The sequence below is a fragment of the Phycodurus eques genome, chromosome 2 (assembly GCF_024500275.1).
Source record: "Phycodurus eques isolate BA_2022a chromosome 2, UOR_Pequ_1.1, whole genome shotgun sequence".
In the NCBI taxonomy this organism is placed as follows: domain Eukaryota; kingdom Metazoa; phylum Chordata; class Actinopteri; order Syngnathiformes; family Syngnathidae; genus Phycodurus; species Phycodurus eques.
In genome coordinates, this window is record NC_084526.1 from 20,079,633 (window position 1) to 20,102,206 (window position 22,574).

The window sequence follows — 22,574 nt, forward strand, 5'->3', positions numbered from 1 at the left end:
TCCAGACTCGCTGAATTGGCATTGTCGTGGTGAGCCCACATGCGGATCACACAGTGAGCCGACAGAGTTGGACGGCTGTCTCGTTAGCCGCTAGTGGGCTCACGGACGTACCGGGACGTCTGGCAAAATATTTCTGCCACCGCAAGTACTTCCGTTTCCCAAAGTCGCCATGGCGTCAGGGTTAGATTTCTGTGAACACTATCTGCCAGTCAATGCAACGGCATGCTCCTGAAGTAAAATAAAATGGTTCAGGTTTCAGCGGGAAAAAAAGCACTACAGTTTATCATTGATGTGTCCTTTTGTATTTTTGGTTTATTTTTAAAATGTGCCTTTGTGTGAGGCTTCCATACTATTAGAACGTGTGAACGCCAGCCACACTGCACCACTGAGCGAAGGATAGGCCGCGCAAAATGAAGAGCGATGAGGAGAACATTTCCCATCGTCAGAATTTGAATCAGATTTATCTTTATCTTCTTTTCCAAGTATGTCAAAAACACATGAGGAATTTATCTCTGTTAGTTGGAGACGCTCTAGTATGACAACAGACAGCCATTTGACAGAAAATTCTTTGGAGACAAAAACATAAAAACACAGTACGGAGAGTCACTGAGTAATAAAAGGTTACCAGTTATGTGGTTATGCAGATACTTTTGTTTTTTTTGAAGGGGGGCAATTGTGCAAATGATGCAGAGTCCTAGCAATTTAGAGCAGTTTGAAATGACTCATAGAGCAATAGTCTGGTACAGTGACCATTGTGCAAATGGCGCAGAGACTTCAAGAAATTTAAGCAGTTTAAAGTGACTAGTAGTGCTATAATCTGTAACAGAGTCAATTGCGCAAATGATGCAGATACTTCTCAAGCACATGAGTGGCCAGTATTGCTCAACAACCGATATGCAAAAAGTGCAGAGTGGCGAGACTACTAGTCAGTACACGAATAATGTATAATTGGCCCGACAGAGATGTGACACCAATCTCAAGACAAAACTGGCAGCATGTTACAATGGAATTGTAAGTTAATTGTTTAAGAAGTTAATGGCAAGAGGGAAGAAGCTGTTGGAATTTTTTTAGTTTGCATTGTTCGATAGCACCTACCTGAGGGAAAGAGCTGGAAGAGGTGGTGACCAGGATGTGGAGGGTCCAAGAGGATTTTGCATGTTCTTGTCTTCGTTCTGGCAGCATGCAAGTCCTCAAGGGCAGGTAGGGGGGTACCGAAAAAAATTTTCAGCAGTTTTGATTGTCCATTGCAATTGGAGTTTGTCTTTTTTTTGTGACAGCACCAAACCAGACTGTGATGGATGAGCACAGGACTGATTCGACAACTGCTGTGTAAAACTGCCTCAACAGCTCCTGTGGCAGGCCGTGTTACCTCAGAAGCCACAGGAAGTACATCCTCTGCTGGGCCTTTTTGAGGATAGAGTTGATGTTGGTGTCCCACTTCAGGTCCTGAGAGACTGTCATTCCAAGGAACTTGAAGGTCGCGACAGATAAGGGCAGTTGGACAGCGTGAGGGGCAGCTGCGGCGATGGATACCTCCTGAAGCGGATTTGTGAAAGTTGGTGAAAGAAAGTCTGGTGTAGACTCCCTAATGTTAGCAAGTCTTGTGTAAGTGAGTTGGGTAATGTCTCCAAAGACAAACAAAAAAATGCAAAAACATAAGACAGTACAATAGAGCATGTAACAGAGGCGACCACACGGTTAGCCGCCATCTTTTTTCATTTCATCGTGTAAACATTATGCCAACGAAAAATTCTGCAACACATTGCCTATTCTATTTTGGCGCTCGTGGATGATCAGGGGCTGACTTGGATCCAGTCAGACACAAAGACTCGAGCCACACTATGATGTCACGTAAGTATGACATAACTCTTTTCAACTCTGCATCTCCATGCTTTTCCAGGTGTACGTACTGTCCCAAGATTTAACGCAATGTTACACAGGAGGGGCACATACGATTGCTACGCTCTCAGGGCGAGTTAAATAAAACAATGACTCATGTTCGGTTGCTGGCTTCCCCCAAATGATAAATTTTCATTTTATTTTGTGTTCCACACTATTATATTTGTTAGCCTTCCACAAACCAAGCGCGAAACCCTCTTTTATATACGAGAAACAGGTTCAGAATGCTTAGATGCAAAACCATGGCAATGAGACCCTGTCTTGCTCGCTGTCCCTAATCAAGTGGCCGGCCGGCTTGCTACTTGAAATCACCATCAAAGGAGGAAAAAACAAGATAATGTTGTGTTGATGTAGTTTGCTTTGCTTAAAGACGTTAGTAAAATGTCGTCTCTTGTCGTTTTGACCAAAGAAGAGTGCGCACCAGTGAGCTAATAATAATAGTTATGCTAGCTACGAATTAGACGATCGGCCCATATTGAACTCGGTATTGACATGGATAAAAATGCTTTTATGATATGAATCAACTCGCTCGGCGAAATTTTTGGTGTGCCTTGAGTGAATTGTAAATAATAGTCATTTGGCGTAGACATCATCGGACCGGAAGAGGCGTGCCGTGATCAGTCCCTAAAACCGGACGTACGTGGCATAACCCTTGTTGACTGCAGCGAACGTAAATATATATTTGATTGACAGGTGAAGGGCTCGTCTTCAGCAAACCAACCACAGTCTTGCAGCTTGAGGGCGGGTCTTATTTTTCATGATTTCAGAGGGATAAAAAAAAACAACGATATCATTTATCGTGATAGTTTTCGGGAAGATGTATTGTCTTAAAAAAACTGTCATCAAGTAGTGCAGTACAGTATGCATTTTTGGCATTTCCGTTGTAAAGGGTCCTGAAATACAGTAACTGACCCATAGTGTGCTATTTCCACCAAGCCGTACCGTTAGAGTCCGTTCAATATGCATTTTTGTTGTTTCCATTGTAGATGCCACAAAAAATAACTGACCCATAGTGTCTGTACGCGTTGCATTTTAGTAGCAATTTTTTGGCTTTTCCTTTGTAAAGGCTCCCAAAATGTGCTTGAGAGGTATCTGCACCATTTGTAAAATTGTCACTGTTCCAGATTATCTCACCACTCGTCACTTTAAACTGCTTGAATTTCTTGAAGTCTCTGCACCATTTGCACAATTGCCATTGTACGAGATTGTCGTTCTAGTAGTCATCTCAAACTGCTCCAAATTGCTGGAGGACTCTGCATCATTTGCACAATTGTCATTAAAAAGTAAAATAAAAATTAAAAGTAGCAGCATTACCGGTAACCTTTCATTGCTCAGTGTCTCTTCGTACTGTGTTTTATGATTTTATGTCTCAAAAGTATTTTTTGTCAAATGGCTGATAAAATAAAATAAACAAACACAATAAACAAATAAAGATCATTCTGATTCTGAAAATACCTGACCCGTAGTTTCCACTGAGCAGTGTTTGGGTTCTGCTTTCTACGCACTTTTTGGCATTTCCATTGTAACGCAGCACCTAGCAGCGAAAACAAGCCACATCAAGGTTTCCCATTCCAAACCGTACAATAGCAAACTGAACCCAACTGGACCGCTCGGTAAACAACACAAATATTCTCATGGTTTCTGTCTGTCTCTGTTCTGCTGTATTTGTCCTTCTTGCGTGCAGCAGAGACATCAGAGTTTACAGTGTGTGTGTCTTTTAACCAGCATCAAAGTAATAACAACAATGTTGCATCATAAAGGCTTTTCGAGATCTTAGCCAACATCGAGGGGACTACACTCTTTTTCCATAAGTGTCAATGCAGCACAGCATTTTGCACTTTTCCAAGACTCTTAGCTACCGTTGAGCTACCTGGAGAAATGTGTGTGTGCGTTTGTGTGTGAAGTGATATTGTGCTGAGGCAGCAGGTTGGTGGAAGTGGGGGCCGAGCTCAAGTGTTTGCCTGGCAAAGCGGGCCATTAACCCACCGCCCTAAGCTGTGACCTGGGCCAAATCCAATATTGGCTCCGGCATCAAGGCGCAGGTGCCACTCAGGGTTCAAAGCCGGAGATCATCAAGACCCCCCCCCCCCCCCCTCCCGCACCATCCCCTCTCAACCCCGCCTTTCACCCCCACCTCCACCTCCTCACACAATAAAGCGCTCAATGTAAATTCCTTGAGACACCTTCGAGCATCACTTCTGCTTGGCTGGAGATTAGCAACCAGAAGCAGGGAGGAAGACAGAAAACTAATGTAGTGCTCTATAAAGCGAGGGACCCTATTTGGTAACCTATGGAATCATGTTTGGTAACATTTCTTCATGGATTTAGGGCTTGATGTTAACGCCCACCAACCTGCCATTTGCGGATGGATTTCACCAGTGGCAGGTAACACACCCACTTCCACTAGCCACGGTAACAGGTTGAATTTTATACTGTGGCAATGATGAGTCTAGAGACGAGAAAGAGGTCCTGCCGTTTTGATAAAGAACAGCTTGACTTCAAAGCGCAGTGGCCAACACTGGCCACTAACTTGCACAAATGAGCGATAACGAGGCAAGTCATTAACCTCAGCACACTTCGATTAAATAAGATTAAATAAGACAACAGTTAATGAACAATAAAATAAAAAGGGGTGGATGAACGCACATAATGTCTGCTAAAACTACTATGGAAGAATTCACCTCTAACATTAACAATGTCAACTATTTAGACGATGCCATTCAGCATGCTGTGGATTCTAGTGTCAACTTCCTCCAACGCCACAATATTTAATTGCAGTGTTAAAAAAAAAAAGGCCACAAAGTCATTTATTGTTCATGAAATATGTTAATCTTTATAATTTAAGTGCCTTAAACCAGTCATTCTCAATTGGGTTGGAACTCAAAAATGGGTCGTGGACACCTTTTGAAAAATTTTGTGTATTCTTATTTAGATCTTTTTCCGGTACAGTACAGAGGCGCACTAAGTTTCCACATGGAATATATTAGGTAAGTGACATGAAGTGTAACTGCCTCTGTAGAAACTAGTTTAATCTGTAAACAAATACAGTGCAGCACAGCCTCTGGCTAGCTTACATCATGACTAGCAATATGCTTTTGGCAGTAAGTCAAACTCACATAAATGGCCTTAATATATAATATACTGTAAATGTGTTTTCACAGGTTGTTTTTAAACAAAACATTTTCTTTAATGTTTTTAAGTTCTATAAAAGTGGGTCGTGACTTTGCAACAATGGATAAATAATATAATTCAAATATGTGTGCATGCAAACATACTGTTATGAATAGCTTTATCGGAGTGCTTTGTTCGTGTTTGATGTTAGTGAACCTGTTTGCCATGTGGCAATCTGTAAATTGGCCTCAGTCCGCTAAGTAGTGCACCGGAAAGAGTGCAAATCTGAGTTTCAAAATAAGTGCAACCGGAATTGCCCTGTTGGCTGCTTATATGTTGGTGGCTTAACAGCGTTTTGATAAATCTGCTTTGTAAAGTGTACCTTTTTACCCTATGTTGTGTGCACTTGCATTATGTTCCTTATTGTACTTTTCTTTTAGAAAACCACACACATATCCACGCCATTACACAACTGTACAAACATACTGTATGTACAAAGAGACGTTATTAAGGGCTTACCTGGCCCTGTTGTGAAAAGTTAATGGCCCCCTAAACCTAATAACTGGTTGGGCCATCTTCAGCAGCAACAACTGAAATCAAACATTTTCTATAACTGGCAATGTTTTTGACATCGCTGTGGAGATATTTTGAGTTGACTTGCTGGTGTGTTTTGGAATGTTTTCCTGATGCGCTTCAGCTTGAGGTCACAAACTGATGGCTGAACATTCTCCTTCGGGATTTTCTGTTCAAGAGCAGAATTCATGGTTCAATCAATCACAGCAAGTTGTCCAGGTCCTGAAGGAGCAAAGCAGCCCGAGACCATCACACTACCACAACCATGTTTGACTGTTGGTATGATGTTGTTTTTCTGAAATGCTGTGCTACATTTGTGCCAGATGTAACGAGACACACACCTTTCAAAAAGCTCAACTTTCATCTCGTCAGTCCATATAATATTCTTCGAAAAGTCTTGGAAATCATTCAGATGTATTTTTGCAAAAGGAACACGAGCCTTTATGTTCTTTTTGGTCAGCAGTGGTTTTCACGTTGGCCATGGATGCCAGTGTTGCCTAGTCTCTTCCTTATTGTTGTGTCATGAACACTGACCTTACCTGAGGCAAGGGAGGCCAGCAGTTCTTTAGAAGTTGTCCCGAAATCCTTTGTGGCCTCCTGGATGAGTAATTGCTGTTCTTTTGGGATAGTCTTTGTAGGCCGGCCACTCCTGGAAAGGTTCACCACTTTTCCATGTTAGGATAATGGCTCTCCCTATTGTTTCTTGGAATCTTAAAGCTTTAGAAATGGCTTCTGTAACCCTTTCCAGATTAATAGATGTCAATTACTTTATTTCTCGATTGTTTTAGAATTTCTTTGGATGGTGTCATTTTGTTGCAGCTTTTTAAGATCTTTTGTCTGGCTTGATTTTGTTGGGACAGATTGTGTTTCAGTGATTTCTTGATTGAACAGATCTGGAGGTAATCAGGCGTGGGTGTGATCAGTGAAAATTAACCAAAAGTTTTGGCGATCCACAATTAATTCATGATTTAACAAAGGACGCAATTACTTTTTCACACAGGGACATGTCACTTTGAATAGTATTTTTCCTTAATAAATGAAATCACCCTTTAAAAGCAGCATTTTATTTTCACTTGTTATATTTGTCTGATATTTACATTTGTTTATCTTAAACATCAAAGTGGGGAAAATATAAGAATTTGAGAATACTTTTTGATGGCACTGTATCTAGAGTATCTTCCTCTCCAGCATTCGCTGACTTGACAGTAAATTAGATCATCTAAAAATGTAATTAATAGCAAAACAAACAACAGCCCTCCTTCTTTCGGTGATGCCAGCACAAGCGCACGTCCACTAATGACGCGTGTCGGGATGCTTCGCTCGGCACCAACATTCCCCCCTCGCACTGGCACTCTTTGCCCAGCCAAAAATTTCAATGTCTTTAAGTACACAATAACATAAATGATCGCCCATTCATATGTTGTTTAAAATTAAAAAAAACATACAAATTTGAACCTGTGCATTATTTTAATATCTTAATATGAATTGTACAATAACAAGGTACATTTATACATGGCATCTCATCTCAATCTCATTGTACTTGTGTATTGTGACAGCAAAAAGGCATCCTAGTTTAGGACCAATTTAATATGAAACAATTATACACAATATACATAAGTAGGGGGTCCCCACTCCAACTTTCAATCGGTTTTGTGGGGGTCCTTGGCCTGGAAAATTGTTGAAGACCCCTTATATAAACCATTTTTAAAAATGCTATCGGTTTGGACAAGCAGCAAGTTATCAATTATCAGTATCAGTGGAAAGAAAACAGTTATTGTGCATCCCTACATCATAGGCTAAGAAACCATATTTGGTAATGTAACACTGTATAGGGTAAGGAACATTATTTGGTAATATAGCCCTTTATAGGACAGGGAAGCATACTGTATTTGGTAGTGTCGTCTTTTTTTATTGCAATGAACCATATTGCTAACATAGGCCTTAATAGCGCAAGAACCATATTTTCCAAAATAGCGCTTAGAGCAAGGAACCATAATTGGTAACATAGCACTTTATAGGGCAAGGAACCATATTTGGTAGCTTAAACTAAAATGCCAAACACCTCACTATGAGCCAAAACATGAGATTTCCCAAAGCTAATTGGCTTATAATGAAAGAAATGGACATTCAGTTGTTATATCATGTTGTCATTTCATAAGAATATGAACTGTGACGATCATGATAAACAGTGAAAAAAATACAGGCCTCTGCTGAATCCCCCTCGACCTGACCTCCTCCTTTTCCTCAGGTCCACTGACTCTACTTTCCTGTTCCTCCGAACAAGTCAAACGTCTGAAGCAATGTATTGAAAGTATTCCCGCGCGTTCCGTAGGACGGATATGTCATGTGACATGACGCCCGGAAGCGCCCGTCAACAGATAAAATGACAGATGCTGTTTTTTGCCTCGTGGATCTGACTTGCTCCGCATTTTTTTCCCCTCTTCTTCGCGTTTCCTTTCACCCGCTCTGACCTCACTGTGCTGTTTTCTACTTTTTTACTTTTCCATAGTGAAAGGGTTCTGCAATATCTGAGCCGGAGTGTCCTTTCTCTACCGAGCAGTACAGTTGGGTCCCGTTCCACGTGCATTTTTTAAACGGTCCCAAAATATCTGACTCATAGTGTCCTGTTTTCACCAAGAAATATGGTTCCTCTGCAGATTTTTGGGGTGTTTCCATTGTAAAAATCTGTCCAGTCCTGATATATCTGATCTGAAGTTTCCTGTTGCCATCAAAACAGGTTCCCTTTGGCATTCCGATTATAAAGGCTCCCAAAATATCTGACCCGTAGTGTTGCGTTTCCACCAAGCTGTTTGGTTCCCTTCTGTTGGTTACGCATTTTTCTTGCTTCGGTTGTGAAGGGTCCCGAAATATGTGATGCTTTGTGTCCTGTTTCCACCAAACAATAGGGTTTGGTTCTTTTTGGTATGAGCTTTTTGGCGTCTCTATTGTAAAGGGTCCCAAAATATCTGACCCATAGTGACCTGTATTCACCAGGCAATAATTTTTTTGGGGCATGTTTCTATTGTGAAAGATCGAGAAATATCTGACCCGAAGTGTCCCATTTCTACCGAGCAGCACAGTTTGGTCCTGTTGGGCATTCATTTTCGGGCATTTCAGATGTAAAGGGTCCCAAAATACAGTACATGAGCCGAATATCCTTTTCCACCGAGCAGAACAGTTTGGTTCTGTTTGATAAGCCTTTTTTTTTTGTCACCATGAATATCAAGGTAATGTCTTAGCGCTGTTATTTTGGTAAAGCCAGATAAGGAATTTCCTGTACAGGCACTGACCTTTCCATGTGCATTTGTGTCACTTTAGGCTAGCATAGCCCCTGTCGCCGCAGGAAGTGCTCGCTCCTTGCCACACTCAATGTTTCCCTCGTCCCCGCGGCCAGTCCATGTCCATCTATCCAGGTGGACGCATGGCTTTGATTGGTCGACTCTACTGTGCTGTCACCGTGCTTTCATGTGATTGGCAGTAATTGGCGTGACCGGGAGCGGGCTCATCTTTGGCATATGCTCAAGCTGCGATTGACACGATTAGAACGAGACACTGCCCCTCCCCAAATGTAAACCTTCAGCTGGCAAGGAACCATATTTGCTAAAATAGCACTCTATACAGTAGGGCAAGGCACTATATTCGGTAATGTAGTGCTTGTAAGTGCATGGAACAATATTTGGTAATGTGGGATTTAAAAAATTATTATTATTTTTTTTTTTTTATGAGGGGGTTTTTAGTATTTTAGTTTTTTTCTCAAAGTGACTTTTATTGGATAATACGACTGTGTTTTTACCTGAAAAATAGGAATTTTCTTTTCTTGAACATGTACATTCCTCTCCAAAAAGTATTGGAACGACAAGACCAAAAAACATTTTTCATGGACAAAAAAAATATAAAACAAGAAAAAGCAATTTTTTAAATAGAAAAGTCATATTTTTAAAGTCATATTTTCAAGAAAAAAAAAATGTTGAAGAAAAAAAGTCCCAATTTTTTAAGATATAGTCCCTTCCAAAAGTACTGGAACGGCAAGGTCAATTCCTTCGTTTTTGTTGTATACTGAAGACATTTTGGTTTCAGAAGATGAATATGAAGCAAAAGTTCAGAATTCCAACTTTTATTTCATAGTATTTTCATCTAGATGTTTTAAACAACTGTGGACAGAGCACCTTTTGTTTGAAGCTACCCACTTTTCAAGTGAGCAAAAGTATTGGAACAGACTATTAAATTAACTTAAATTGAATAACATTTAATATTTGGTGGCATAACCCTTACTTGCAATAACTGCATCAAGCATCACTCATTTTGAGCTAAACCCCAAATGTCTTCAGTATCCAACAAAAACGAAGGAATTGACCTTGGCGTTCCAGTACTTTTGGAAGGGACTATATCTTTAAAAGTGGGACTTTTTTTCTTCAACATTTTTTTTTCTTGAAAATATGACTTTAAAAATATGACTTTTCTATTTAAAAAAATACTTTTTCTTGTTTTATATTTTTTTGTCCATGAAAAAATTTTTTTTATTCAAAGTTTCTTTTCTTCTTAAATATTATGACTTTTTCAACATGAAAAATTAGGACTTCTTTTCCTAAAGAAATATCTTACATTTCTAAAATGTCTGACTTTTTTCCAAGGAAAAAATTACTTTCTTGTCCAAAAAAGATATGAGGGGTTTTCTTGAAAATATGACTTCAAAGATTTGGCTTTTAAAAAAGTTTTTTCCCTTGATATCTTCAACTTTATGTTTAGACTTTTTTTTCTAACCTGACTTGACAGAAAATACAATTTATGGGGAAAGAAATACATACAAACATATTTATCTGGAAAAATAAAACTTTTTGGGTGGGAAGAATATGCCGAGGGGGTGGGGGGCTCATCAGTTTTATTGATAAATGTGCCTTTTTTCGGGAAAAAAACAACTTTTGAAATTGTGTATTTTTCCTTGAAAAATATTAATTTACCTAGAAAAATTAATTTTCCTGAAGATTTTTTTGTCCTTGAAATATGTGACATTTTGGGGGGGGGGGGGGGGGGCGGGATATGGTTTTCTCCAAAATACAAAGGAACCCCAATAAAATAGTCCCCGATATAACAGATATCGGATCAAACGGACCGTCGGAACAAAACAATCTGTCCAAAAATAGTTTACATTTGTCACTTAAATTGCCGTTGACAAAGTCTGTTAGTACGAGAATTGGCCGCTGTTGTTTACTGTCGGCTGGCACGTTGGACGACTGGTTAGCACATCTACCTCACAATCTGCCTCATTGAGGAGCGGGGTTCAAATCCTGTATGGAGTTTGTATGTTCTCCCCGTGCCTGCGTGGGTTTTCTCTGGGTACTCCGATTTCTTTCCATGTTCCAAAACCATGCATGGTAGGTTAATTGAAGACTGAATTGCACGTAGGTGTGAATGTGAATAGTTGTTTGTCTGTATGTGCCCTGCGATTGGCTGGCAACCAGTTCAGGTTGTACCACGCCTCTCGCCTAGCGTTAGCTTGGATAGGCTCCAGCACGCCCGCGACCCTAGTGAGGATAAGCGGTTTGGAAAATGGAGGGATGGATGGATGTTTACTGGCGCTGTGGTGCAATGCAGGCAGAGAATGGAACTAACATATTTCCGGGTCACAGATATAAAATATTACGAGATCCAATTCCAAAAGACGTGCCTACGTGGCGGCCATGTGATGATGCTTATAGCTACTGTATTGTCTATTGTAAATGGAGCACTGGCAGAGAGAGCGCAGCATGGTTGGGTTGTTAACGCTGAGGAGTCTGATACTTGCTATTTTTGGTACAGTAACAGTTTTTTTCTTTGTCAAGCCGTTCGCCTTTGGCAACAGATTTGGAACTAGGAAGCACACGAATTCCTTGATGCTCATAAAAGCGACTCGCCTATGATGAGTACTATACGTCAACAATGTCACCATGACCAAGCACAACGGTGTGGTAAGTTTGGATGAAATGTGAAACTTTCAAACATTTTCAAGCTTTTCTAAAACTATTTATTTACAATAACATTTCAGCCATGAAACAAAACTACAAAACCATAATTTTGTACTGTACAGTAATATGGGTGCATACAGCTTGGGAAAAAAAGTGCTTCAATGTAACGAACAAGCCCCTGCCCCTATTAGTCCGTTCTATCGAGTTTGCACTGTCCAACTTTTTCCCTGACAAAAATATGGGTTCTTTCTTGCGTGTTGCGTTTGTATAAAGGAAACATTAGCGACACTAATCCTCTTCCTCCTTCTCTCTCTCTGGAACCACATTTGGTAATGTAGCGATTTACAGTACGGAATGTTGTAAAGGTTATCGAGTCCACTCGTAGAAAAACATATTATGAATGTGTCACATGTTAACAATTAGGTTATGTCTGCACTGCGTGCTGTCTGTTTACACAATGTTGCAATCAGTGTAATTGTCCACACTCTGTCTTGTTTCCCCGCTTCAACTTGGCACTCGACCACCTTTCTTTTCGTCGCGCTAATTGATTCCCCATCAGCTGCTATGTATCTGCCTGTATTCATTCTTTATAGAACAAATACAAAGAGCCATCATCAGTAGCATTATTTATTTGCATTGACTGGTGATACCCATCAAAGCCCTAAAAGGTTTGTTTTCACAACTGTTGCCAAGGTTTTTCTTGTCCGACCGAAAGGGCAAAAATAATCTGAAATCTCATGTATGATTTTAACAATTGAACATTCCTTCTCATCAGCACTACTGGAATGCAGTGAATGGACAGCATACTGAAGCGTTGTTTACATCCCAGTGTTGTTATTCACCATGGAAACAATCCCAAAGACAATCAAATCCAATACATTAACCCAAATGGAAAACCCAACATGGAATGTCTAGTTTTAAGTTACCTTTTTAGTAAATGCAACTTTGTCCTGGAAAAAAAAAAATCTATTTTAAAATATTTTTTTTTCCATGACATTTTTCCATTAAAAAAAATAACATGGCATTTTCTCTTAAAATTAGTGACTCTTAAAATAATGACTAAGAAAATGCTACATTTTCCCTCAAAATCTAACTTTTTTCCTTCGGGTTTTGCTTTCCTGAAAGCAAAACAGTGGCCGACTGGTTAGCACATCTGCTGAGTTTGCCGGCCAATCGCAGGGCACATACAAACAAACAACCATTCGCACGCACAGTCACTTAGAGTCTTCAATGAATGCATGTTTTTGGGATGTGGGAGGAAACCGGAGTGCCCGGAGAAAACCCACACAGGCACGGGGAGAACATGCAAACTCCACACAGGCGGGGCCGGGGATTGAACCCGGGTCCTCAGAAATGTGAGGCTGACGCTCTAACCGGTCGGCCACCGTGCCGCCGATTTATTTTATAAATATTTGATTTTATGAAGAGTTTGTTATGTTTTAGATCAGGCGGCACAGTGAACGACTGATTAGCACGTCCGCCACACAGTTCTGAGGACCGGATTTGAAATCCCGGCCTCGCCTGTGTGGAATTTGGATGTTCTGGAAAAAAATATTTTCAACTTGAAAAATAGAAAAAACGATGATTGAAAAATGATTTTTTTTTTCCCTGAAAAAAATGTTTTTTGGGGGGATAAAATATCCCTTTTTTTCCTCAACAAAACAAAAAAATGTGACTTTTTTTCTCCGAACTTTATTCGCCTAATTGATGAGTTTTTTTTCCTGTATTCCATGCTGATAATTACAGTGTAATTACATAAAAGGTTTACACACCCCTGTTCAAATGCCAGATTTTTGTGATATAGAAAAATGACACCAAAATATACATCATTTCTAAACTTTTTTTCACCACTCATATGACACGTCTATAACTTAGTCGTAAAAAAAAAAAAAAAAAAAAAAAAGATCTTTTCAAGAGGGGTAAAGTAAAATAAACAATTGAAGTAATGTGATTGCACAAGTGTGCTCACGCTCATATAAGTGGGGATGTGGCTGTGTTCAAAATTCCCATTCATACTCATGTTAAATGGGAGTCAGCTCACACCGTCCACCACTAAAGTGCCTCTGATAAACCTTCGAAAAGTTCAGATGTTCTATTATGCTTTTCCTGGCATTCTCGAAACAGAAAGTCTTTAAAAAGATTCTTAATAGATGTCATTGTTTTCAATTGAGTTCTACAGATGGTCACAGAAATGGTGAAAAACGTTTTGAATTGAATTTGATTTATCGAGGTCTGATCGTTCATATAAAAATAACTAGTATTTGAACGTGGGTGTGTCGACTTTTTGGCATCCAGTGTATATTGTGTTCGATAACATATCGGTGACGCTAATGTTCCTTGTTTCTGTTTCCCGTCAGCTCTCGGGCAGCACGGCTGGCTCCCCGGCTGGCTCGTCGTCCACGCCCACCTCGTCGTCTCGCCAGTACGCCCGTCAGCGCATCACCCGCGTCAACCTCAGGGACTTCATCTTCTACATGGAGCAGGAGCGAGACACGGCCCATTCGCTGCTGCTGTATCGCGCCCTCCTCAAGTAGCCTCCTCTTCCTCCTCTAGCCACGTGCCTTCAGATCAGGTGTCAGCTCAGTGTCTCAATACGTGCGCTCGTCATCAGCCAGCTTCCATCTACATTTTGATCAGAAAACAGTAGGGGGAAATGTCACAAAAAATTCATTGATTGTGTCTTTGCTGTCTTGCTTTTCATGTTGCGTAGCGATGTTTGGGGGCCACCATTTCTTTTTGGGTTTTTTTCAAACGTTTTAACAGCCAATCAAATCCAAATAAGACTTGCTATTTATTGAACACGTGTCAATAAAGGAGATTTCTACGCCACGTTTCAGTATTTCCCTCGCCATATGTAAATAGGTCTCTTCAATTCATTTTGTTTTTTTTCAATTCACACAGCAACAAAATAAATGAACAGTGCGTTTTATGTAAGTTAATAATTTGCGTTTCAGATCAGTTTTACGAAGGTGTAGTAGGGCCACACTGACGAAATTGTTTTTTCCACTGACAGGTGTAATGTTACAGGAATAAAATATGTCTTTTATTCGAGATTAGTACAGTTTCTCACAAAAGTGGGTACAGCGACTACACTATTGAGATTTTTGTGGATATTTCGATATATTTCTTCATGTGAAAACACTGCAGAAATGACACTTTGCCCTAATTTAGTCAGTGTACAGCCTGCATAACAGAGTAAATCTACTGTCCCCCTCTATATGACCCAGCACACAGCCATTGAAGTCTAAACCGCTGGCAACAGAAGTGACTACATCCATAATGAAATGTCTAAATCAGGCCCAAAGTGTCAATCATTTTTATGTCCATCATCATGGCATAGGAGTCCTTTTCCGCTCCTCCATGATGACATGATGGAGCTGGTGGATGTTCGACACATTGTGCTCCACCTTCTATTTGAGGACGCGCCACAGGTGCCACATTGAACTTCCAGTCCAGTGAACAGTGAGAGTGTGAGAGGGATAAAACCAACTTTAACACACTTGCTACCCATTCACACGTAAAACCTTGTGACACTGAGGAGTCACATGACACTTGGGAGCTGAAATTGATAATTGGGCCAAACTAGCCCATTTTCACTTAGGGGTCTACTCACTTTTGTTGCCAGCAGTTTAGAAAACAATGAGCTGTGTGTCGAAGTGTTCGCAAAACACTATGAGGGGCGTACTCACTTTTGTGAGATTCAGGATGTCATGTTACAAGGATAAAGTTGAATTGCATTTTTTCCACAAAAGTGGAAGAAAAAACACTTTTGTTTTTTGGTAACATTAAAAAGTCTCAAAAATAATGACCCTTTTTGCTTAAAAATGTCGTACTTTTTGTCCGTAAAATAATTATTTTTTCCTTGTGACTTTGTGACTTTTTTCTAAAATAAAAAGCCTTTCTTTTTTACAGTCATTTACTTTGTTTTGATTGTTGTAATATTTAAACCTTTTTTAAAAAAGTTTTGCAAACGATACATTTCTCGCGTAAAGAAATGACGTCACGGAAACTGAGTTTGTTTTCCTCATATATAAATAAAATATTTTCTTTCATAATGTTACTTTAATGTAAAAACAATTTCTGAAAATAATTCTGTGTTTTTACAGGACAGGACTTTATTTTCGTAACATTACAACTGTATTTTATAATTTTTTTCCAATTCATTTCAGTGGCCTCAATACATGTTCATACACTTTTATTGTGTTCACCTGTTTACGTTTGCTACGAGACAGACTAGTTGCCGTAGTTACAAGTTCAGCCCACACACTTTATTTTTATGACTGCAGACGTGGTGTGTGCAAATGTTCGGAGAAAAAGGAATCTTTTAAGCCCATCGAGTGTTTTTAGTGCACATGAGTCAACTCACACGCAGTGAAGACAGAGTGAGGCGTTCAGGCTTGTTGTTACTCGTCACGTGACATTGTTAAAGATTTTATAAATGTATAATCGCTAAATCATTCACGTTTATTGTACGTATTTTTGTTTGTTTTCACGACTGATCATTTAAATGTAATATCTTGGCCTATGCAGCTTTTCTCTTTAGATTAATTGAAATATTTCAAACCGTTGGTTGCGCTTTGTTGTGAGTTTTGACAGCACTTTTATTGTATTAATTTTTTTATGAAGTCCCTGTTTTAGCTGGCAACTTAAAGCTGTCTGTTTGATATTGCTAGGAAATGTAAACCTTTAAACAGTATTGACACTTTCCCTCAAAAGTCATGCCTTGTAATATATTTTCATTTTTACATTGTTGTTTTTTTATCAGTTGGGTTTGATGCACATTTTCCTATATTTTCTGTTCTTTAACAAGCACAACAGCATCGATCTTGACTGATTTTTTGATAACAACAACCTTGTTTGTTCTTGGCATTTTTACTGCTTGCAGCTTTATAGCCAAAATCTTCGGACAATATTAAAAGGAAGAAAAAAAAAGGAAAAAGGAACACTTTCACCGTAAGGATACTTTGTAAATACTGTTTACAAGACCTATGTGTTTATTAGAACCACTGTTATTTTTGGTAAACTCTTGTACATATCTTGGAATTTTCCTGTTTGTGTGAAATGAAAAAAAAGACAAACAATACTGATGTATTTGTACCTATTTTATAAACAAATAAATAAGCTGTTTACTAAACTGAAAAAAACACTGACTTTTGTTTATTTCTTCAGCACTCAAATGTCTAAAGGATCATTATTATCATTTGGATTTTTACCAAAATCAACTCTTAATGGAGCTCACTCCATTTCTAAGGCAGTGCACACTACATGAAGAAGTACTGGAAAGAACAAATTTAGAGGTCCTTTTCCATCATCCACCCATCCATCTATTTTCTGTACCGCTTCTCCTCACTAGGGTCGCTGGGCGTGCTGGAGCCTATCCCAGCTATCGTCGGGCAGGAGGCGGGGTACGCCCTGAACTGGTTGCCGGCCGATCGCAGGGCACATGTAAACAAACAACCATTCGCACTCACATTCACACCTATGGGCAATTTAGAGTGTCTTCAATCAACCTACCAAGCATGTTTTGGGGATGTGGGAGGAAACCGGAGTGCCCGGAGAAAACCCACGCAGGCACGGGGAGAACATGCAAACTCCACACAGACGAGGTGGGATTTGAACCCGGGTCCTCAGAACTGTGAGGCAGATGTGCTAACCAGTCGTCGGCTATCAATTTTTCAAAAATGGTATGTCTTATACTCTTTGATATCCTTTTGTCATTATTGTAAGATAATTTGGGTTGGAACTGCCCAAAATGTCCTTTTTCAAGCTATTCTGATTGGTTGTTTCCGCCTTGCATTTGAGACAGATGGCATTTGGAAGGTTTGGAAGCAGATTGAAAAAAAGAGCATTGTTATTCCTGTTTCGCTTCCTGTCAAAACCCTACAAATTGTGGGCTGCATAAAAATGAAGGATGCATGTGTTCAGCGGTGGCATGTACAAGTTTATAACAGTTGCAGTTATCAATAGCCAAAAACAGCAAATGTTTGCTCGAAAAGCAAGTTTAAAAAAAAAAAAAAAAAGTGACACTGTTCCTGTCAGAATTACAGAGAATGGAGAATGTTTTTTGTACTTTTTAAAACCCAAAATAATGCAAATATTAAAAAAAGCACCCACACTGGAAGATTTTTTTTGGTGATTGCTTTTTGTAAATAAATAAAACATTTGGCTTGTCCATCCATTTTCTGAGCCGCTTATCCTCACTTAGGGTCGCAGGCGTGCTGGAGCCTATCCCAGCTGTCATCGGGCAGGAGGCGGGGTACGCCCTGAACTGGTTGCCAGCCAATCGCAGGGCACATAGGAACAAACAACCATTCACACTCAGAGTCATGCCTATGTGCAATTTAGAGTCGCCAATGAATGCATGTTTTTGGGATGTGGGAGGAAACCGGAGTGGCCGGAGAAACCCCACGCAGGCACGGGGAGAACATGCAAACTCCACACAGGCGGGGCCGGGGTTTGAACCCGGGTCCTCAGAACTGTGAGGCTGACTCTCTAACCAGTCGCCCACCGTGCCGCCACATTTGGCTTGTAATATTCCAAATTATTTACAAAAGTAAAACTTCTTTTAAATTGAAATTGAAATTCTAAATATGGAAAGGGCAAAGCAAGAAGACACACAGGGCTATACAGAACATCCTTTTATTATTGCAAATATGCCAGAAAAGTCAAATGAAGAAGACACTGCAAAATAACACATGCCCTTTAACACCACAGTCTAATTGTTGTTAAACACTTTAAATTATGTACATTATTATTGTTATTATTATTATACCCTTTAAAACGCCTCAGTCCATATGTACACAATGTGATGCTTTTCATTCTTTTTTTTTTTTTGTAGGGTTTTTCTTTTTTTAATGGTTAAAAACACAAGTCCGGATAATTGGGTGTGCTCATGTGGTTCCAAGTGGTCCGAGGGCTGCGAGGGGGTGCGTTTATTGCTGCCAAACCAAATAAATAACACCCCGTCCAGAGGAAAACAGCGTCTTTAGTGGATTAAAATTGAACCCTGGAAAAAATCGTTCTCAGAGCAATCTTTTGGGAGTCTTTATTTCCACTGGTGCAGGAACCCAACATGGTGAGCTCCAAAATCCTCGTCGCAAGTGTGGTTTGATTCTATGAGCGCCCCCAATGGAGAAGAGCCAGTACTGCTTTGTTGGGAGTGTGGGAGGCCGATGCCACAACCATCTTTCTTCCAATCCGGAAAAAAAGACAGTTTATATATATATATATATATATATATATATATATATATATATAAAGCACCCACAAACATCCAATCTTTCCCATCAATGTGTTTGAAAAGCAACAAAGAGCATGTGGAACATGACGCATGCACCCCGAGCTTTGATAGAGAGAAAACACGGCCCGCCCACGACCACTTCTTTGTGGGGAGCGCAACCACCCCGAAAAAGAAAAGAAATGCTCTCTGCCAAAAAAGGCGCTCCTCAGCTAATCTGCGTCGAGATGGAAAGTTGGTGGCTCTATTGTGGACTGTCAGTCAGTTAAGTCAGTGAGAGATCTTTGTAACCAGCACTGCACGTGCCCCTTTATTTATTTATTTAAACACATTGTTAAAAAAAAAAAAAAAAAAAAAAACGAAGCAAAACAAAAAAACATCTTTGTACAATCAATAAAATACGTACCCTGTCAGCTTTGGTACCTACAGTGTAGTTGAAAATGACTTGAAAGGGCCATGTCCACATGAACACACGTACTTTTTAAAATGTTTTTTAAATAAAATTTATTGATTTTAAATCAATTCAAATGAGATTTTAAATGAATTGAATGTATTTTTTGAGTGATTTTTTTTCACTACACAAATGAGTTCCCTTTCCTTCAGTTTGCTTTTGTTGTTTTTGTTGAGGTGGCTTTTGACAAAGCAGCTGCCTTTCACCTTTTGATTGGCAAAACCGGTTTCTTTGGCGATGCTCTTGGCTTTACAGTACTTGTACTTGGCCAATAATTATATATATATATATATATATATATATATATATATATATATATATATATATATATATATATATATAGCTGTAGTAGTAGGTGTTGCTATCTCCTAATTGGACAGCAATGTACTGTCTTTTTTGTTGAGAATAAAAATTGAATTATTTTAATCATGGCTCTCCAGTTTATTTTATAACATATTTCATTTTTTATCAGAAAAATATTTTTCTTCATGTTTTGATTTAAAAAAGACAAAATGGTGGATATAAATGTTTTTCATTGGCCAAATATTTATATTTTTGTTATGGAAACAAATATAAAGAAAAAATAAATAAACTATTGCTATTTTTCATTGGTGTCAAATGAAAAGCATGTATCGCCAATCCATTTTTTATATTTTGGTTAAAAAGGAAACAATTTGGTGATACATGTTTTTCATTGGAGGGCAATGTATTGCATGTTTTGTTAGGGGGTCAAGTAAAATAAATTAATAAAATTTGATTGATACCCTCCATGTATCTCATTTTGTTTTTTAAACAGTAATTTCATTTTGTTGTTTCGATAAAAAAAATATATATCATTTTCATAAAAATGTGGAGATACATGTTTTTTTCATTGATTAGCAATGTATTGTATTTTTGGTTGGGGAAGATAAATATAGTGCTTGTATAATAAAAACTAATTAAAAAAACACTTCTAAAATACCTGTGTCCATGTGCACACAGCAGAACCATGCTGTGGCAGACGATTAAGTGCAAAAAAAAAAAAAAAAAAAAAAAATAATAATAATAATCAAACGTTACCGAACATTTAGAGTACGCCTCCTGCCTTGGCGAGATGTACTGGTAAACTATTGGCGTCTTTTTGAAAAACATTCATTAAAACTGTGACTCAAAGTCCTCTAGAGATATGTTGAAGGAGAACATAAACCGACCGTGTTTGTGGGAGGGGGGGGGGAATACAATGGAAAAAGCGACCCCATCCGGAATGCATCGCCAGCCGCTTCCTACCAAAAAACCCTCCCTCCCAACAAGCTCCACATAACGAACACAATACTGTACGTCCTTCATATTGGAGAAAGGATTAGAAAATAATCCCAGTCATTCTTTAAATTATTATTTTTTTCGTGTGTCCGTCTTCTTCCAAGTAGGAAACCTCCATAATGATCGGTCGCGGGCGTCACGGTGGTCCTAAAGGTTCAAATAAGCTGCTCACGTGTTTGTTTGCTCTTCGGGCAGAATTCCAAACCTTTGTTTAAATTATTATTTTTTTTCCGCGTCTACATTCCCCTCAGAAGGTTGGACGTGCCTCTGCTATGAGGGCGTGGGTGTGCGGTCGGGGATTCCCGGTGGATTTGGCCGGGCGGTCCCTTCCCTGGGTCTCTAGTCCAGAGGTTCCTGTTTTATCCTGATGGGCGTGTTGATGGAGAGACTCCGCCGGTCCTCACGGCACAACACGTACTCGCTGAATTGCGACGAGTCCACGCCGCCGCCGCAGGACGCCGCCACGCTGAAGCCTTTCTGGAAGAGACGCTCCAGGACCTGAACCCGCACACACACGCACGCACACACGGGAAGAGATGTTAATGACAGCCATTATGAACAGGAATCACTAAAATGCACGTAATGTAAGACTGCCACCAAGAAGGTTACAGCTGGATCACATACATTTTGCATTTAGGAATGGCTGCCAGATGTGTCCTGGCTGGTCCACCAGCTAAAGACAACACGGAGACACTGAAAAGTCAGTGTCACAGTGTAACGTGACTCTGAAGCTCTTATTCCCAGTCACGGTTATTACTTACTGTTGCTTTCAAAAGCAACATGTACAGAAATCTCAAGGAAAATTTGGTCCATTTGTTTCCGGGCTCCAACATGTGTCTGTGTGTGTATGTGTGTAATTCCCCCCCCCCCCCCCCCCCCCCACACACACACGCACACAAATCATCACGAGATGCGTCCTGGCTGGTCCACCATTGGTATGAACAGCTGAAGATGAGAAAGAGACGTTTACAAGTGAGTATAACATCAGCATGACTCTGAAGGTATTATTCTAACTATTACATACTGTTGCTTTAAAAAAAAAAAAAAAGTCAAGTTTTCTTATTTAATTTGGTCCATTTGTTTGCTGGTTCCAACACGTTTTTTGTTCATGAAATGCGTAATCTTACATTTCATTGAGGAATTCTCTCCAAAATATGGCATTCACCTATTCAGGAATGACGACTATTTTGTGTAAAATACTGCCTCGTTTTTCTGGGCCCATTTCAAGAAATGCTATGTAACAATTATACCCGAACAGCTTCAGAGTCATCTTGATGGAACACTGACTTGCAAGCCTCTCTGTTTCGTCTTTAGCAGTTTATAACAACCAGGGAAACATGCATATATTACCTCCGCTAATGAGGTTACAGTTAGTTAATACGTATGGAAATTTACCATTTATGAATGACAACCATTTTGTTCCGAATGCCTTATTTTGTCACCATAAACACCACCACACGAAAAACTTTCACATGATCAGATTCTGGGCACAAAAAAAAGGCGGTACGGTGGCACTTTGACTTACAAGTTGAATTTGTTCCAACAACTGTGCGCCTTTAAAGGGGGCGTGGCCTAGTGTGGCCGGTTCCCCTCTGGGACGGTTGGCTTCCTGAAGCTCTTTGCGAGTGTATTCATTTTGTATACAGTATGTGTTTGACTGACTACTGGTTACAATTGCAAGTTACCGTCTTGGAAATGTTATCGTAGTGTAACAATTTCAACTTCTCAACATAATCTAACTAATTACATTTCACTACCTTTGGATTACTGTTCTTAATTTTGAACGAATGCATTGACAGGACCGGTGGATGATTCTTCTAAAAAGGTGGATTACAACCATCGATCATTATTTTGGCATTAACCGCATATTTGTTCTTTACACAAATAATAAACGGATAACAAAACATGATGAGATGTAAACACATAATTAGAAAAGGTTTGTTGCATTATATTTGTGCAGCATATGGAAAACATAATACCATGTTGACCTAATGACAAATGTGAACAATGACGACAATATCCCTTCCTATGACAACGCAGATAAGTGAATCTTCCTTTTAAA

The 22,574-nt window shown here is 39.5% G+C and overlaps 2 protein-coding genes across 5 annotated transcripts in view; one reads left to right on the forward strand and one right to left on the reverse strand.

Moving 5' to 3' along the window:
• Positions 1-16,638, forward strand: part of LOC133397930 (transcription initiation factor TFIID subunit 4-like) — a 222,886-nt gene extending 206,248 nt beyond the window's left edge. For all 3 annotated transcript variants that reach the window (XM_061669390.1, XM_061669398.1, XM_061669408.1), the window contains one exon: positions 13,883-16,638. In XM_061669390.1, the coding sequence (XP_061525374.1) occupies positions 13,883-14,059 (177 nt within the window). In that variant the 3' untranslated portion in view covers positions 14,060-16,638. The remainder of the gene's footprint in view (positions 1-13,882) is intronic.
• A 1,494-nt stretch (positions 16,639-18,132) lies between these two features.
• Positions 18,133-22,574, reverse strand: part of LOC133397947 (BTB/POZ domain-containing protein kctd15) — a 45,452-nt gene continuing 41,010 nt past the window's right edge. For both annotated transcript variants that reach the window (XM_061669429.1, XM_061669421.1), the window contains one exon: positions 18,133-21,010. In XM_061669429.1, the coding sequence (XP_061525413.1) occupies positions 20,852-21,010 (159 nt within the window). In that variant the 3' untranslated portion in view covers positions 18,133-20,851. The remainder of the gene's footprint in view (positions 21,011-22,574) is intronic.